The following is a 19,936-nucleotide window of genomic DNA, read 5'->3' as shown; positions in this document are numbered from 1 at the left end:
GCCCATAAGTCCTGCTCTGAGGATTGACGAGCCTGACTTCAATGTCCAGAGGAAGCGCCTAAATATGGACAACTCCAGGGCTGCCATCCTCATCTGTCAGTGCCATCATTCTTTCCATGATGTCATGGCCCTTGTTACTGCTATCCTGGAGACTGTCACAGCCCACACTGTGTGTTTTCTAGAGGTTATTTCACTCAGGTAGGGCAGTGCTGACCTTTCACAGAAAACTGTGACAGCAGGACAGGGTTTTAACTTGGAATTCTAAGCACTGTACTCCTCTTTGGCAGCAGGCACTGAAACAGATACTTGCCAGAAATGTCTGGCACATGAATACGTTTAGAAGCATAAGGTGTTGTTTTTAGCGATGGTGTGTCAGACATTGGGAGACAAATTCTCTCATTGTACAGATGAGGAATCAATCTCAATTTAATTTCTTGTGTACAGACCTTGTGTACATTCATATAGTAATGGTCTCATTAGTAAAACAATAAATCTTGTTTCATCCCTCTTTAATAAAGTTAAGAGATTATAACTGTAAAAAGAATACTGTGGATATTAAGCAAAACAGAACTTCAATAATATAAGAAATGCATTGTTCCTGAGACACAGTATTATGTTTTTAAAATGTGAATCATCTTAAAAATATAGTACTGTTTTTGCACTCAAGTTGGAATCTACAATTGTTTTAAGACTCAGCACTTCACAGGTGATTGACTCCCATTTTGGAGAGAGTGAGACACACCTGCTCACCTGGCAGAGCCCTGTTATCATGGGGCACTGCACACTCCACAGTACCTGACAGTAGAGGCCGCTCTGATTGGAGGAGAGGGGAATCTTTCGCAGACATCACTGCACGCCTGATTTGGGTGTCACATATGTTGGCAAGAAGGCCAAGAGATCCCAGGAAAACTAATCCCGCCCTGCACCTGTGGAAGGTTGCCAGTGGTGCACCATTTCCTTGGGATTCTCAGTACCTTGTGACATGACCCAGGCTTGAACTAGCTGCGACTATATCAGCAACCTCAACCTGAGATCTGTGCAAGTACATGTACCTGTAACCTGTCAAACCACTTGGAAACCGCCAGGACCTGTAACACTGGCATTCCAGCTCTGAGCCCTGAGGTTCAATACATACTGTACTAACATTAACAGCAGAGACATACCGTGGTAATGTAGCGGGAATGGAACTCAGGAGCATCCTTCAAAAATGTCAGACCTGGGTGAGTGTCAACCACATCCTGAAACGAAAGAGCATTAAAGCATTTCACTTGATTACAAATCCTGAATTCACACAGTGAGCTCTCACAGTGAGGGTTTCAAGAGCAGTTACCATAGATTTTATTGGTGTTTGCCCTTGAAGCATGCAAACATGACCATATTGATTGCCCTCCTTTACTGAGCACACCAGTATTCAGCTGCTTCTATTGATAATAACAGTAATAGTTTGGAACTCCAGGCATGTGAAATACAGCACAAGGCTGTTTTAGCATTTAGCATTAAACCTAATATACAACAAACAAGTGCATTGTTTGATTTTGTATATCTTAGCTGTTCAATTTTTGTCTATGTCAGTCTCTATGTCACTAATCAGTGATAGAAACCCTAGGGGTTGAATTCATAGGGATTGAATTCTTTCAGTAAGGAGAAGATTGTTTTTCAAGTACATTACATAGCTAAATAATAACATTATACTATACTGTATATTATACTTCTATACCAACGAAAGCATTGATGGAAGGAAAGTAAATGTCTGTGGTATCAACGTACAATGCGACTGTGATTTTTGTCACAGACTAAGATCTGACAACGGCAACAAACTAAAGCTACTCCTGTGAATAACACACCAAAAAACAGACATGTCTTTTGGCATATCAGTGAGGCTTTACTTGAATGAGGCTAAAACAGTCATAACTCTTCACAACCACCATACAATATAACGAGATGCACAAACCCTTGTGCAAATGACAAGGGTTCATAGCAATAGTTCAGATGAATGTTTTACTATGCCCATTAAGAATTGTGGTCTAAACTGTAAAGCAGTGATTGTGCAGTAGTATCACCTGTAACAGTGGGATGAAGTCTTCCTGCTCAAGGTAGTTGTAGCCTGGTTTGGCCAACAGGTAAACAAACTTTGATGCATCATCATAGCAGCTGAGTAACAACCTGCAATGAATGCAGTCAGTTTACGAACCTGTACAAAGACCCTCAGACATGTGACATTATTCCCTTTTCTTACTTTCAGACCAATGCCTTCAATACAAAAGCTCAAATGTTAGAAATGGTCAGACAGTTGTACTGACCTAAATCATATGCTCACATACAGATCTAATTCTCCTTCAGATAAGTTTGTTGGGTAATTTCAAATCAATTAAATACTTACCTTGAAATATTGTGTGAGTACGTGCTAAAGAGACAGAAAACTGCACAGTTGTCCTGTTGTATATTTTAAAAAGTACTTAGAATTTAGCTACTTTTGTTCTTATACTTTTTCATTTCTCATTCATTAGTCTACAAAATCCATCACATTAGGTACACAGCGTAGAGAGATGATCAGATCAGGTTTCTTACTTTCTCCATGTTGCAATAAATCCGTGGACGGACACAAATCCTGTTCTTTCACCTCCAGTGCCATTGAACATGGGGGCCTTCCAGTACAGTGGACAGTTGCATGCCTGAAGAAGAAATTTCAAATCTATTCTGTGTAGAAGTCAGGATTGCTGTAGCCTGTAGTGTGCACATATAGATTCTGTACATAGACAAGCGATGGTAAAACTTGTCAGAATCGCATAAAACAGTAGTGGAAATATATTTAGTGTCAATGCATACATAACTATTTGGATGTCCAGAAAAAAAGTTATTCCTATGTTTCTCTAGAATTCTCAAATGTGAATATAGGAGTAAACAAACATAAGTAAAGATGCTAAAAAAGATTCAGCCTGTCATAGCTTGGGGAACTATCAAGTTGTCCACATTCAGAAACACCGTTCCAACATTAATTGAATGCCCTGAGCCATTCTTATACCAATATTATTGTGTCAATGTATGGAAAAGGTTGGGATGGCACAGCGCTGTTGTACATTGTACTGCTGCCTCTCAGCACCAGGGTGTCAGATTCGATTCTGGCTTTGAGTTCTGACTGTGTGGCATTTGCACGAGTGTCCAATGTTCACATAGATTTTCACCAAGAGCCTTCTACCACCGTGCAAAGACATGCTGGCAGTGTTCAATTAGGTATTGTCTATTGTGTCTTTCTGTCCCTGCAGTGCACTGGTGTCCTCTCCAGGGGGAGAGCAGTTGTATCCTCTCAGTCTCACCTTATGGGCTGATGGGATAGGCTCCTTTAAAATACTTTTACTGCACTGCAGGTGTTTAGTTACAGGTGGATAGGGTTCATTCAAATGGTACACTGTCCTGTGTTCTGAGATTCGTACGTGTAAGTAAGAATACAGAATACATTGTGGAGTTCATTAAAACAAGAGTGTTGCAGTTTTAGTGTACATATCTCAACACCTCCCCTCTGGGTCCTTCCCAGTATTCCCACCTGACACACTGAACTGCTGAAGAGGAGGCTGGGATGTGACAACCCTTGCAGTTTTGTCAGCATTTTTAAAATCAAACAGGAAAAACTCTTTAGCATGATTGTAGTCATGAGGTGAAGATCAGCTTTTTTCAGCTGTGTTTACCCTGCTGCTGTAAGTGACTAATTTGAAAAGGATTTTAAAGGGATAATTGGTGCTACGAGGTCAAGCTTTAGGTAGGAACAACTTTTTATTTTTAGCACTGTTGCCAAAGATAACAAGGGAGCTGCATGATGCATTGTATTATGCAGAGCCTGGAGTTGTTCAGAACAGAAGTGTCGTATTGTGAGACTGACCCTGCAGTGAATCATAAGGAGCAAGCAGAGTTGCCAGAGACACAAGACCCATTTCTATGAGTAGCAACAGGCTTGACCGGAGTTCTTATGACACAGCTCTTAAAACCTAATTCACAACGATGGTTGAGTGTATTTTTGTGACACAAAGGCCGACACCTGTATTTGATGTGTAAACATTAGAAATCTGTGGCCAAAGAGTACAACTTTGTAGAGCGGGATCTTCATAAAACACACCTCACATTCTTTTTTAAATTGGCGCTGTAGGGAGGAAGGAGGGTGGTATTTGTTAAAATGTTGCTGTTGTTCTTTCTGACTGTTACTGCTTTTTTTATTATTAAAGTAAAAGATAAAACACAACAAAACAAAAAAAAAGCAGTGCTATAAAATGTATTAATTACAACCAAAGGTCATTAAAAACCAACCTAACAAATAGACATAATTGCAGATTGCTTTCTCTGAGAACGCCATACCTTAGCAATCTTTCCCATTTCGTAAATATCAGCCTTTTCTTCCTCAAACTCTGTGAATGCTGCTTCAATTTTGGCAATGGTCTCATCGAGGTTGGCACTGCAGTTTGGAAGTCCCTTGGGGAAATAGAAGCGTGGAATGTTTACAGACAGGGAGGTGGCAACCACCACTTTGTGGGCAGGAGGAGGGGTCGGAGGTCGTGGGCTGGGGGTGGAGCTTGTTGGGGCTGGGGGCGGGGTTCCGGGTTTCTTTTCTTGCTTGTTTTGGACCTGGCAGAGGAAGAAACAAGAAAAGAGTTTGAGACAAAAGAAGAAGACTTGTGATCCTTATGGTCTACGCCGGTCATCCTTTTGGATCATATCATGCTAACTAAAACTGTACCTGAGCAGTTCTAGACCCATATATGAATGTTGCTTAAATAGTTGTAAGACTGTATTCACCCCACCTGTTAGAAACAACTCCCCAACTGTCAACTTCAACAGTTGACAAGATCACAAGCAGGTGAGTTTAACCGGCTTGACTGGTTGGTAACTAATGGGGGTGAAATAAACAGGTTTCACCTTCAAGTACTTAAAAAAATATTGGCAAATGTATTTCACACTATATCTTGTTTTATAAACAGAATTTTTTTAAACAAATTTTAGAAAGCAGATGCTTATTTCCCCACATGGAGTTATCCAATTTACTACGTTAACAAGGGGGTTTTCTTACTCTATCATTCATATTGTTTTACTGCATTGTTTAACAGTGAAAGAGGTTGGCGTAGCTCCTGCAAAGTAGCAGGTGCTACTGTATATATTGAATTTAATAAATTATCTTCAGTCATCATGCACTAAAATAGTAAATGTAAGTACATTTGGCTCAGTGGTGGCACTCTACAAAATTCCTTTCAGGTTGTATTTGTTTTCAAAATAAAAACAAAAATCCTAATATTCTCCCCAGTAAACTAGGCGAATAACTGCCGAGGAAAACGTACTGGGGATTGCAGTTACACGTTTATCACTGAGTGATGTACTCTTTGTGGTGGTATATAATTTCAGAGTATCACTCAGTGTATCACTGTTAGGGTTTCTCTAGAGCCTAGAAAACTAGCAATAATGATATCCAGTCATCATGTTATAGTACAGGTTAAAGTGTAAAGTGACTAATTTCAATGCTCTCACAAGAGTATAGGTTCTGTTTATGAAAGCACAGTACTATTTTTTCCTTTACATTATACGGTAAAAGTATTACCTTGACTGAATTTCTAGTAATATAGAATTGAAATATTAATATTAAGCCTGGTTCTATGTTTTCCTAGTGGTAAAAATTGTATTCTGTCTCAACACATTATTCTATATAATGCCTTCAGAACATTTTTTAACTCAATAATGGGTTATCTCTGTGAACTGTAAATGCTTTAAGCATGTTTATTTTAATAAAGAGCAGAGTACAAATTAAAAAATAGAAAATACAAGACAAATGAATATTGCTCCCCATAGAATATAGCACTTTACTTCAGACTTGGACCCGTTAATGATCATTTGATTCATTCAGAAAAAAATATATCATTTTCAATGTCCTGTTGATAAATACACAGTGCACATTACTGAGTTTAAACCATAGCACAGTTTCTATTTGTAGCATCCTTTTCTGTACTGAAGAAGTACATCACGAAAAGGGAAAGACAGTAGCATTTTGAATCATGGTTTGGAGTCTCAATGAATCACCAGAGTAGTGTGTCCATTTTCGTAGTAAAGAACCTAGTGCAGGACAGTGTACAGGTCTTGGTTCACACTAAAGCTTTTGCAAGATGCAGGAAGAAAAATCTGGATATTGTAATCATAGTTATTGTGCAGTGATGATAGTGTTTCATTGCCAACAAGATTTTCATGTTATACAATATTACAGGAGGAATGCTGTGATACTTTCACACATTGATACACACATCATCTACAGTATCTGGAGCAAGTGTACTTGTAGGCGAAGGTTATTTTTCATGATAAAGAACAAATGTGGACAGGTAAATATATCCTTAATGCTTACCATCCAAATGTATAAAATGTTAATTTCAGTAAATGACTCAATATTTCATTCACAGTTTCAATCTCACAACAATGGACCACGAATGAAATACGATGGTATATTAATACCAGTTTTAATAGTACTGGACATGAACAAATTAATTTTAACTGCATCACATAAATGAAATAGCAATGACTTGTAAAAAGTCAATTTCGTGACCCAGTTTTTAAAAACTTTTTTCTCAAAAGTCTTATTTAAAATAATTACTGTTTCATAGTTTTATTGATGTTTGCTTGAGCTATTTGAGAAGAAATGTAGTTATACTGGCAAACATGTGCAAGCATGTATTTAGGAGATCCTGCAGAATATGAACAAGGAGCCAAGTCATTGCCTTGTGCTGCAATCACATCCAGGATATTTGATCTTGAAGAATCAGGCAGTACTGCCCAGTTATTAGAAAGGGGGCATGGTCAGCTACACGAGTTAACATGAATAAAAGAGGTGTTTCATTTTGAGCAAGCTGTACAATCAGATGCTCAGTGAAATAATATGTTACAGAGCGGTACTATAAATGCAACATCGAAGAACACGGTGTTATCAATACAAAATGCTGTATCAGCTTTCTTGGGATTAAATAGAAAGTGCTTGGTAGTATTAATATGAGTATTCCTTCACTTCAGCTGTCAGCCTGTGGAGACAGAGCAAGCACTTTGATTCAAACTCACTCAAATATTTATGCATCAGAGACCTTGCTAGAATTCAGTGTGCAATAAAAATAAGCATCAGATTTGATGTCTATATTATTTTAATATAAATCATAATGGATTCTGTCTGTGAAACAATAGAATCAGTCTCCCAAAATAACAATGATTAATAGATGAATATGAGAAGACTCAAAGATAGAAAATAAGCACAAGACTCATATATGTCAAATCATTCACCATGCCATTGATAAAGGATAAAGCATCTGTAATAATTTCCTTAATCCACAATGCTCTGTACACTTTTGTTTTTTTCTTTGTTTCAGGTTTCTCAACATCTCCAAAGAGTTGTATCTATTAGTAAAACAAAGTATTTTTCAGTACCTACACCTATTTGGGCCAGAAGAAGAGATTTTCCCATTAGAATTCGCACATGCTTAATTCATATTATTTATAAAAAGCAGTGATTGTTTCAAATTCACTAAAAGGCTCTATTCATCAGCATTAACCACGCAGATTACAGACACAATGCTACCTGAATAAAAAGAAGACAACAGTTTTTGGCTTTAAATCTAAGTAAAGGTCAACCTTTTTTCTTGAAAAAATAGGAATAGCTGCTGATTTTAATCTATTTATAATTTATCATAAACATAAAAATCTGATTTGTTGCGAGGAGGACACCTGTTGCAACACTACTAATATCAGCTTAACGAGATGTTCATAAAATGCCCCCTGTGTCTACATTTCTCCAGTGTTTTTAGTAATGTTGTATTTGTGCACTGAAACATGGGCCCTATGCTGTAAGCGATGCCAATATTATAAAAAAACAGCAGATAAACACACAGAAACATGCACATGTATTTAATGTGACAGCTATATCAGTGGTTTCCAGGCCTCTGCTCTCTCCCCCGAAGATCTGCTGGCCAGATTGATTTTGACACTGTATTCACAGTCCTCAGAGCTATTAATAAACCCGTTGGTATCTGCCCGCAAATAGTTTGTCTTTAATGGCATGCAAGTGTTCGCAGCAGTAGTGGTTTCAGAGCGAATGATACACAGAGTCTTTAAAGCCGGCTGAGCCCACACTAACCTGTGCTTGCTGGAAAGACTTGAGCCTCTTCTTAAAGCGGGACGGCAGAACAAAATCACAGCCTCTGGCCAAGAAAGCCAGCTCTCCCCTCAGATCGGGATCTCTCCTTAAAGAGGTCTCCTTAATCATCATATTGGAAGGAGTTTGAAAGAAAGAGAAACAAGGAGCCCCGACTGCCGCTCCTCTCAGAAGATACGACTCTGTCACTACCGACTCCACTGCCACCTGCGCCACTCACTGGAAAAGACCAGGAGACACTTCAAACTCTGGGTTCTTCCGAGATCCTAGAGTCAAAAGAGTCCTTGTGTGACAAATTCCTGGTGTTTTCACTTCTCATACAGTCACCAGAGTGTCCAAGCATTGTATCTCGACTGGCAGGCCCAGATAGCCCCCGGTTCCAGATATCCAAACAATCTACCGCCTCAGCCACTGGCTCCCAGCGCCTCCCTGTAACACTCCACTCCGAAACATGACCCACACTGGGATCTGTCTCTTGGAAGCTTTGCCACAAACAAGCTGTCCCTAACAGGAGGCTGAAAAGGAGAAGGGGGTGGGGGTTAGGTGTTGTGCATGTGTTGCATTGTGGGAAAGGAAGCACCCCCCCTGGCTAAGTTGCTAAAAATAGACATTGTAGACAGAGTTCAATATACTGTCTATACTGCCTTTGTTTACTTTTAGTTCCTGAAGCACAGGGCGCACGATTTGAAAGTGGAACAAAGGGAAATAACAAGTAAAGTTTTATTCCATGCTGAAAAGAATAGAAAAGCAAAGAGACACAACGTTTCGCCTGTGGAGCCTTCTTCGGGTGTGGTTGAAGAAGGCACCTGAAGAAGGCTCCACAGCCAAAATGTTGTGTCTCATTGCTTTTCAGCTAGAATAAACCTTTACTTGTTCCTTTGCTGCCTACGCATGCTGATGCTGCTATCTACATGAAAGGGAAATTAGGAAGCTTACCATCACACTTTTGCTCATTTACATGCAGCAAAATCATCAATTAGCATCATTATGCTGATATATGATTGATGATTGAGCAGCCAAAAGAAGACTGGAATGACAACTATAGAAACGTGCTCCTTGGACGTACAGTAAATGTGTTGCAAGTTATAAGTCAAGCTTATTATTAAGGGATCTACACACAAGGTGTCATTAGGTAAAGCCATAATGTTTAATAATGTCCAATAACATTTTAAAATACCACATTTTACAGGATAACTGTACTAAAGACTGTAGCTGCAAAATTGTCTTGATAAAGATACAGCTGGACAATAGGAAAGAAAAAACCACACCAGAGCTCACAGTCTGGTACCATGGTCATAGGAGAGGGGAACTCTGACTTGGTTCCAGACAGACACGAGAGTTGAATTATTGCTGCTGCACGTGTGCCAAAACCAGGCCTGCTAACTTTCCTTGCGTTTCATGGATTTTGGAGGAAACAAGTAAGAAGCCTGGATGGTGGCCAAGAGAATTATATATTTGTTTTTATTCTGGCATTATCAGCTCTAACAAGCATGTAGTGACCTATTTTTACTCCTGTTTAATGTGGGATGACTTTCAGTATTTACTAAGCGAGGTGCAACACTTCACATTCCCAAACTTAATGCTGTTTATTTTTCTTGTACAATCAGAGGATTTATCTGTCAGTGCCTTCATGGTGCAACTTCTGCATGATACACTATGCACTTCATATATTTCTGTAAATAGAACATATTTTATCACTGTCCCAGTTTCAAACTTCTCCCACTTGAAGGGGGATAAATAAAATTGAACATTCTGTTTGTAATCTTTCCTTTCTAGGCTGCTTAATTGTTTGCTTCACTTAACTTGCTTTGCTTAACTGAAAAGAACGTCATTGCACCCATCTACTGTACAGGCAGCATTCTCAGATCCATATTTTAAATGGCTGAGGTATTCATGTACAAACGGAACTGGAATGTACTTATTATCTTAAAGGACACAGGCTGAGACATTAACAGTAGATAAATTGAATTACTTGAATAATTCTTGTACATAAACTGAATTCAATAAAGTGGCCGAATACAGAATACAGTATGCTAACTGCTGTCTTTACGCCCAGCTTTCCTGTTATGACTAAGTATTGTGTCCATAGTACCTGGAATGAGCTACCATAGACACACACATTTAAGCCAAATCAAATACTTGTGTCAGGGGTACAGACCAGCACCACCTAGTGTCCACTTATCTGTCATCAGGAACTCACAAAGACAATCCATGCCAGCAACACAGAATTTAAATACACCATTATCTTTCATGATGAAGTGTCTGTGATTCCCTAGTGGAACACTGCAATTCATAACGCACATAATTAGATATTGTTGAGGACAATTACAGTGAAAGAAAATAAGTGTTCTCTGTACATATTTAATAAATGTGCTAGAAGTGATCTGCTTAGCTTATTATTTGTGTGAAAGGGATGCTGCAGTATTGCCACATGGATTGATCTTATATAGGGCCAGTTCGGTTTTCTGTATAACAGTCCCTAAACTATCTCAACCCTCTTCTACCCCCTTCTCCCCTGTCACCCCCCCCCCAACACACACACTTCTGTATAAATAACTTGCACACTGCCCGTTGGCTCAGGTCTCATGACATTTCAGTTGCACACTGCAATCCCACAATTCCTTGCCCTCTCAGGCAGCTGTTTGGAGAATATCAAGCACATCAAGATTCCACAGTGGGCTGACCAGACATTAAGAATCCCATACCCCAATCAGTTTCTGCAGAACAGAATACTTACTTCCAGAACATAAACCCTCTTATTCCTGCATAAAGACACTGTCCTCTCATAACAAAATTTCTCCTAAGGAAAGTAAAAGCTTTGTAATTCCTTTTCGTCAAACAGATGATGAAGTTATAAATACAAACAAATGCATATTAAAATTATTTTCTGTACTTTACACAGTTTCCTTAATCAATGCACATACATGGGGCTTTTTTCAGTTAAGTTAGACTCTCCCAGGCTTTCCTTATGTGTAATAAAAAGCAACAAAAAGAAGCCTGTATTGTAAGATTTTCTGATAAAAGGTGAGAACTTCAAAGTTAATTTAAAAACATCACAACTGATGATGTAGTATCTGTAGTCATAACTGCCAGAAAAAAAAATATTTGGAAAGAATCAGATCTGTTTTTATTTAACATAATGAAATTTACACATTTGGCAATTCAACACAGGTCTAGAGAAATTGGCAGTCATTAACTTTCCATTGTAATCATTTAACTGCCTTGGGTTCAATCAGCTGAATTACATAAAATAGCCCATGTCTGAAGTCTTCCAATCTTAACCATAAAAAGTAATATTGCCTCAGACAAAATGAAATAACATCTGTGCTGGAACGAGTTATTAATAGGGCCACGAGCATACTGTTCTCTACTGTGTTGCCTTTGCTTTCTTAGTGTTTGAAGACATCAGAAAGGCTTTGGTGTAAAATGGTGGATTTACCAATAATGCATTTTGTACAAAACTCTTCTGTTTTGTTAGAATGATCCTAATTCCTAAAAATTTAGTTCAGGGTTTTTAAGAATGCAAAGGAATAAAACTGTTGTGATCTACTAAAAGCAAACAAATGAACATTTACATCTGCTTTAGAACAAGAATACAAATCATGATGTAACACACATTAAACATCACAGATATTAAAGAATGCAGTGTTACAAAAGTAGAATGAAGAAAACATTTAATTTAAAAATGTAACAATGTCATTGGTACAAACTTATTTTTTAGTTTTTTAATGCCAATCACAAAACTCCCTTCTACCCATCCTATTTAATTACACTTAGTTTCTTAATGTGAGAAGAGATGTTTTTAAACAGATTGTGTCTAAACATTTTTTATTAAAACATTTTTCAGCCTGGGATTATTTTGTACTAGGATAGGCATAACTAAATATTTTCAGTACAGGTTTTGCTCCTAAACTCTTTATTTTTTACATTTTTGTTTATTTATACAGGAGTACTGGGTTAACAACTTGCCAGGCTGATTTACAGCAAGTTTATGTACTACAAAAACAACCCAAGGTACAGCAGGATTATGTAAAATCTAACTCGTTCAAAAAAGAAATAAGCAAAAGACAAGCAGAAAAAACCCATGCTAGAGGACACACGAAGGAACGTTATCTCTTGAGAAAGCATGTATGGCTTATGAGCCCTTTTTAAATTGTTTGGCATGGGAAATGCTTTTTGGGTGTGCTGGTGTGTATATGAGAAAAAACATCTTGATTTTTATATCTAGGAATAGGGTACTGGCCTGGTGAGATGGACCTGGAAGTGTAAACAAGTTCAGTTCAGGAATATCTGAGCAACATACCTACTGTATTCCTCCATTTACAAATAAATCGAGAAATAGGTATATTCCATTTGCTAATATTATTTGAAAGACAAATGTGTTCTCATATTGGGAAATGCAAGAATTTGCTACAGTGATGAATCAGGGAAGACAGACTCTCTGCTGAAGGGATGCTTGCTGGATAAAATCATAGCATTCCAAAATATGGATGACGTTGTTAAATTTCCAACACTCTGGGATTCTGACTAAATTAAACCCTGGGCATACAAGATCTTGCCTCTCTAAAGCTCCCCCTTAATTTACTTGGTGAAGTCATGTCTCACTTCTCCACTTCATCCGCAGTGTGGTGGGGCTGCTGATGCACACATCACAGCTGTTGCACCCCAGCGGTGGAGGAAGTGGGTCCATCTCTGTATATGAAGCACTTTGGGTGGAAAAGTGTTATACAAATGCAAGGAATTTTAATTTCATTATTAGGTAAGATGAGAGTCTAGATAGTAAACGAATGAACTATAGTGCTTGATTCGGTGTTGATAATTATAGGTACTGGGTTTATCAAAGACTTCTGAAGAAATCTCAAATAAATACAGTGTTGTAGCTCTTAAGGAAAAAGTGATTGGGCTATTACATCAACAGTAAAAGTGTGGTAGAAACTGTCAATGGAAGACAATAGAAATAAATACTGAAATCTGACAGATACTTTATGTACTATATAAGTGAAAAGAGAGTGGGCCAAGCATAGCACTCTGTGGTACTCCCATTCCTCTGGGGAGCATCATTTGAAACATACCCACAATTTCTAACATCTTTGGTTCTACTGCCAAGACAAGGTACTGCAGTAATAAGTTTCAGACAGGTGTTGAAACGAGTGATGAGGTATTTACAGAGATTGATAAAGACTGCACCTCCTGTAAGTGCGGTCTTTTAATGTTCTGATGGCAATAAAGTAGATCTACAGTATTTGTGTATGGGTCTGTGATTAACAAGATTGATTTTCTCTTCAGACAGATAGGTATAAATCAAGAGTACTAAGAGTAGTGTGTAAAACTCAAATTTTATCCCATAATAATCGATATCAGGAGAGTTGGGACTTCACCACAGAATTGGGATTTTTATATAAAATGAAAAATAAAACCAGGAACTCAAACAGGAATAAAGTGTGCTGACACAAACAAGCTTTCACTGACTGATGATGTGGTCATTGAATGCATTAGGTATGAACTGTGGATCTGTAACATGATTTTTCTGTCTTACAAATTATATATTTGTATTTAGTATATCTTTGTAATTATTTAGGCCTGTATTTTCTGGAAAAAAGTAAATATTCTAGATTATTTTCTTTTCTTCAATTAGTTTTAAAATGTTTTTAGCAATCAAGGTACATTTATTTTCCAGATTATAATCTTTATATTTCTTGATACAGTATATATGATATAGTACTTTTGGTACTATAAACATTTGAAGACATCATTTGAAGAAACATTTGCTCTGACAGGAACTGGCTTTTTATTTGTTTCTAAGGAAACTAGTCATTTGGGGACTTTCCGATCACCAAACAGATGGCTGTATGTTGTCAAAAAGTCAAAAGACAGACACCGTTTTGGATTTCTGTTTCAAAGAATTACTAAACATTTTGAATGTGAAGACAACCCACTCAGTATATTTTAAGTAACTGGGACTATTGATAAAATATTGTCACTCAGAGGCTCGATAACAGGTTAAAAAAAAGCCAAGAAATGTTTGATCAAATGCTAGCTCAGCAAGTTAGCAACAATGTGACCTTGTGTAAGTCACCTTGTCTCGTATTCCTCCTCTGCAGTGCCCAGCTCACCCAGAGCCCTGCTAGAAACCTTCTAGGAAATAGTAGTAATGTGTTCACACTGACAACACACAGCTTAATTCTACACATGCATCAGGACTTCAGTTGTGTTTCATTAAAGAAGAAGAGCTGAAAACACTGGTAACTGTTCATTTTTCCCCCTTGATTTAGACCCTGAGTATTGAAGAACCCAAATTAGTTTGCAAAGGTAACACCTTACGAATTTATCTTTGTCACTTGAAAAGCTTGTCCCTTCTGCATATTGGAAGGGGTTCCTTTAAATCCAATAAAAACAGAAAACCACACCTCCTGTATCCTGCCTTTTGACAAGTGTTCCAAAATGCCGTTCACTCCGGAGAAAGTTTATTTTCTGATCCCTGGCTATCAGAACTCTTAACAGGATAACACAAAGGTTTCGTTTGACCACAGTGTCCTTTGCAGGTTCTTTTTTTTTTTTTACAGCAGCCCTGTCACATTTCCAAATAAAGTTTTCAAGTGCTGTGAAGTCTTTGCCTCATACCAAACCTCACTGAGACCAAGGCTGACATTAATGCCTTCTTTCTAGGACTGGAGTCTCATTCAGAAAGAAATGTTCTTAAATGCTAATGAACAGAGCTTTGCTATTCAATGTGTAGCTTTGGTATTCAAAAGTAAATTAGTCCTTTCTTTCTTTCATCAGTTTAATACCTAAGAATTATGAAATATCCAAATACATGTTCTTCAAAATAGCAGTGTCATTCCCATACACATTTACAGATAGATGGCTCCCCTTGCAAAGATTTTATGAAGGTATTTTAACAATCACCTTCATTACATAGGACTTATGAGAAAAAAAACTATTCTAACCATCTTACGAAACACAAACTTCCAGATACTGGGCAGGGATAGAATTAACCCAGATCAATCAAAAAACAACTCACTATACAGTAGACCCTGAAAGGAGGTCTTCTAATGAGATTTCATATTTTTATGCAAACTCATTATGCTGAAGGACTCTATAGTTTATCACTCAAAGACAAAAGATGACCTTTAGCCGTCTGCATCACAGGAAGAGGTTTTTTTGTTGAAGGGACCTTCTTTGTCTAGTACTCCCAAAAGATTTTGTGCCACAGTAAGAACCCCTGAACAAGAGGAAGAAAGTATTTCATTGTTGCTTGTGCATTTGGTGGCCATGTTCTGCATTGCCCTCTAAACAGGTTTCCAGAGAGGGAGTGCAAAGGCAAATATCAGGTATCTATTATTGAGACAGCTCATGTTTACTCCCACATTCTTCATCTGTTATACTGCTGACTTTTATAACTGCTCAAACAGGCTTCATTACCACCACAGCGGTGGCTGAAATCATTTTGATGGCAGCTGTTGAGTGTATTAATAGGTGACAAGTCACCCAACGCAATCCCACTGAGTTCATTCTTTCGATCTATGCCAGTGCCCCTCACTGAACTGACCATTGATGATTCCAATAGGATTTTGTTTTGGTCTGGAAGGAAAAAAAAACAAAAATGTCATTAAAAACTCATGTCTGATTTGAACTGGCAGTAAAAGAAAAGGTATCCAAATCTGGTTAAAAGTATCTAAACGCAACCGACTAAATGAAAAAATGAATTACGGTCACAACTTTGTTAACTGCCAAGTGTACAGGTTCAATAAATCTATCAAAGAGATATTGGGCAAAGACCTTTGCCTCCTAAGCCTGTTTTGTTTTGTTGATACACTCTCTCCTGCTCACCAGCCTATCCACCATCCATACCAGCATCTAATGTCACTTGTGATTTTAATCTGGGACACAGTATTTTCTTTCAATGCCTTTTAAAATATCTACTAGCGTTGCATTTGTTATACTATAAATCAAGTGTTAATTACAGCTTTGAAAGTAGAAACACTACTCTAAACAGCTGTTATTTGAGAGCAAGAGTCTTTTGCTTGTTTGCTTGCTTGTTTTAGAGAAAGAATAGCCTATATATTGTCATAGACTGAAAACCGCGCCTTGTCCATTCATCTTTTTTAATTGATGACAATTTTTCTGGTTCTGCTTTTTGTTTCTAAAACCTCACAAAACCAAACCATGATTTTAGCTCTAAAGCGATAATAAGATAATATTTTAAAATCTTTTTCAGGGTTTTAATTTAAACTAAATAGATTGTGAGCCTAATCACGAATCTCCCTGTCTGCTCTCAGAAGTGAATCAGATTATATATTGATCGTCGGCCAGAACCTTTCATACTTCTTTTGTTCATTTTAATTTCCAAAAAGAAACCGTGAGAGGAATTCTGTGCTCATGAGAGATTTAGGATCCGTGTGTATGCAAGTCACGAGTAAATCAAAGATATTTTTAAAAACCAGTGGCTGTTTGATGAAAATGCCAGTAAGACATATGTCCACTTCCGTAGGCTGACGCTACATTAGGTAGCCATGACAGGACTGGTTTCAGCACAGACCTTGAGCAGACTGCTGAAGAGCTCTTCAGGGGATACCTTGCCTTAAGCAAACCTAAGAGTGGGACTAGTCACCCCCAACCCCCTCCTCTTCTAACTGATAAATTCTCTGGGCCAGTTGGAGTGTGTAAGATTTCTTTGAGTATCATAATTGGAACAGATGTGAACTGACAGCCTGAGAGCCCGCGGAGTCACATGTGTTAGTGCTGCAGACACTTGTCAGGCTTATTGATCAGCAGAAAGGGTGTTGAGGTGGTGTTCTTCTAAAAAAAAAATGAGCTGGGTATTAACTGTCCCAGTTGGCAGTTTTGCAGAACCTAGTCTCAGCATCACTCAGCTAGGCACTAAGTTGGAAAACAGCAGCTGTTACCAAGCCACAGAGAAAAGGAATACACTGCATATGAAAGGGCTACAGCTTAAAACTCCAGTTTATCTCTATGAAACAATGTGGCACAAGTGAACAGGTCTAGATGTGTAACAGCAAAGGCACTGAGCTTTCATCTAGCGCACACTGTTATTCAAAGGAATGTACAAAGGCAGGACATCGAGCAAGAAGTGTTTCTGCTGAGTCACTTGCAAAAGGACCTCGACTTAATGTCTGAAGGACACAGCAAGCAGAAGTAAGCTGATCAGGCAAAACACGGAGGAGTGGTGATAGACCTTGAGTTTGCAAATGTGAAACATGTGCCGACAAGACCTCAGTAATGGCATATAGGACTCATTAAACATAAATTCCAATAATACAATAAAAGTCTATATAAAATTCTACAGGTACAGTAACAGCAAGAAAAAAAACCAAAGTATGCTTTACACAAAGTCTTCTCTTCATAACTTTCTCATTAAAAACCACCTGATGTAAAATGCAAGGTTATTGTAAATGCTTTTCTAGAGTTTCCTTGATGACTTTAATGCTAAAGAGCTGACACTTTCATTTGAAGAATAGAAGTGGAACAAATTCTTCATTGTGCTTAAATAAAGGTAAATGAATTTAATCGATGTTAATGGGATTCAAATCTATATGTCTTCCAGGTAAAGGCTAGAGTATTAATCCACTCTGCCTGCCAGAGACAACCGTGAAGAGTGAGATCTGATCCTGACAGCATAGTTATGTTCTTCTAGAAAGGCCTGCTGTAATCATGGGTGTGTTGTGCTGTAAGCTGATCTTGCAGATAAAGCTGCTTATTTGCGGTTTATTTCTGAAGCAGGCTCTGGGCAGATTCTAGAAACTTTGACAAGGCCCTTTAAATCCTGAAATCTTTCCAACATGTAGAAACTTTCACCTGAAAGTTTGAATACATCAGGACAGCATTTCAATGTATATTTTTAAAAAGTGAAATGCACCTCTGAATTCATTTCAGACAAACATGATCTACATTTACTAGAATTAATCGTGTTAATTCTTAAATATCTGTTGGTTATTCATTGCATTGTATGTGAAAAACAGTATAGAATGCTGCTTAATATTGACAAAACTGCCAGAAGAGGGCGAGCTGTTTTGCTTCATTGTAGAAGCAGCTTGCTTGCATCTAGTTCAAAATGAGAATGTTCATTCACTAGTTGCAGAATTTAAGAGAAAATTTTAAAGGCTATCTTTTAGGAGTCCCATTATTACAAAGAAACTTCATGCTTAATTTTCAGAGGTCATCATGCATTAAACATTCATAGTCTATGGATGTTTATGTTGCACAAATACAATAATTATTAGTTAAAAGACGAATGGAAACAGTTATTATCATCTGGGAGTGTCACAATTATAGCTGTGGACTATGGCAGTATGAATGTACTGTAAGTGCTCTTTCATTTTACTTAGTAAAAGTAACTCTGACTACTTTTTTAACTTGTTCATAAAGTGACATTAAAACAACCTGTAGATGTTATCTCATACTTAAATTTATCTGTGGCAAAAGACACACCATGTTCTATCTATATCTGAATACCTTGTGACAACAGTCACACATTGTCAACACAGTAAGTGTGCTGTCAACGGTGCTTAAGTGCACAGCTGTTTAACTAGCCTCTAGAACATTGATTTTCCAGACTAACTTCAATTTAAAACCCCAGGCTCACAGGTGCTTCCTTTAGTAAAAAAATAGAATTGTGAGTCAACAGATACAAGCAAAAAAAAAAAAAAAACTGGAACATGAACTCATCCTTCCTAAATGGGATTGCAATGGTCCATGCAGAAGGAGACAAATCTTGGAACTAGGGCCTTTTGCATCAAGTGGTGATAAGTACTTTTGTTTACCCCAGCTTCTGCTTAAGGTTGGAAAAGACTGAGCATATAAAGGTGATCCAGAATTAAACAAGGGTGGAACAAGGTGTTCTGATTGCTGTAAACTTTCAAGTACTCAAGTTAAATCTTCTTCTGTGGCAAGTCAGGTGAGTCTAGAACAAGTATACTCAAGGTACATTTCATCGGGTCTCTTCAAGAATGGCAGTACATGCTCATGTCTGGATCTAAGCTAGCAGTTTAAATAACTGGTTGCTGAGAGGCTCTTCATCACTTCAGTGTGAAGTGTATTCCTTAATTTGTCTCTTGACTTGATCTCCACATGCTTTTATTTCCCATTATGCTGCCACGATCAATCTATTTCGGGGCGGATGGCACTACTGTCATTTTGGCTGCTGGATGCCATTGCTCCCGTTCTTTGTTCTTTGTTCTTCTCCTGCCAGGCACTGACTGCTGCATGTGCTGGGGCGCACTGGGGTTCACCACTGCCAGCGCAGCCGGGGGCCGGCTGTTTCTTGGGTCTCGCAAATCATTCGGAGTCTCTCCTCCCCTTCCAGAGCAGGAAGAACAGACGGTACAGTCCTAGCTCTGATGTAAAAGAGGAGACCCGTACCCATGGTATGGACAGCATGCTGTGGGCGCAGACTTTCCACTCTCTGCTGACTGAGTCTGCCGCTATCGCCTGCCTCTAGTATTTTAAAATCATGGGAGTATGCTTCTTTGAGAGAGTAACTGAGACTGACAGCATAGACTTCCATCCGCAAAAGCTGCTAACATCTTACTACACTGATACCAGCCCAGTGCACATCTTTTCTACTTGAAAAGCACATGAGACACTTTGACACATAGCACTTTAACTTTATTGAGGCCTTTCATCAAGTAAAAAGTCAGTTTGCCAGGTGAGACTTAGCTCCCATAGAAATTATGCCTTTTTGGCATTAAACTGATGTATATCTTAAAATGCATTACAGATTTGCTCTAATGATGTAAAGCGGTCCAGCTACATTCTGCATAC

General features: G+C 38.2%; 1 protein-coding gene across 2 annotated transcripts in view; it reads right to left on the bottom strand.

The window, feature by feature from the left end:
* ppp2r3a (protein phosphatase 2, regulatory subunit B'', alpha) overlaps positions 1–19,936 on the bottom strand; it is a 105,380-nt gene that overhangs the window by 8,418 nt on the left and 77,026 nt on the right. For both annotated transcript variants that reach the window (XM_069197298.1, XM_015361120.2), the window contains 4 exons: positions 4,345–4,611; positions 2,569–2,672; positions 2,061–2,163; positions 1,164–1,238 (listed from right to left, as the gene is read on the bottom strand). In XM_069197298.1, coding sequence (XP_069053399.1) covers positions 1,164–1,238; positions 2,061–2,163; positions 2,569–2,672; positions 4,345–4,611 — 549 coding nt within the window. The remainder of the gene's footprint in view (positions 1–1,163; positions 1,239–2,060; positions 2,164–2,568; positions 2,673–4,344; positions 4,612–19,936) is intronic.

Source organism: Lepisosteus oculatus, chromosome 13 (assembly GCF_040954835.1).
Source record: "Lepisosteus oculatus isolate fLepOcu1 chromosome 13, fLepOcu1.hap2, whole genome shotgun sequence".
Lineage (NCBI taxonomy): Eukaryota > Metazoa > Chordata > Actinopteri > Semionotiformes > Lepisosteidae > Lepisosteus > Lepisosteus oculatus.
Note: the sequence above shows the minus strand (reverse complement) of the source record. Positions and strands in the feature narration are given on the sequence as shown.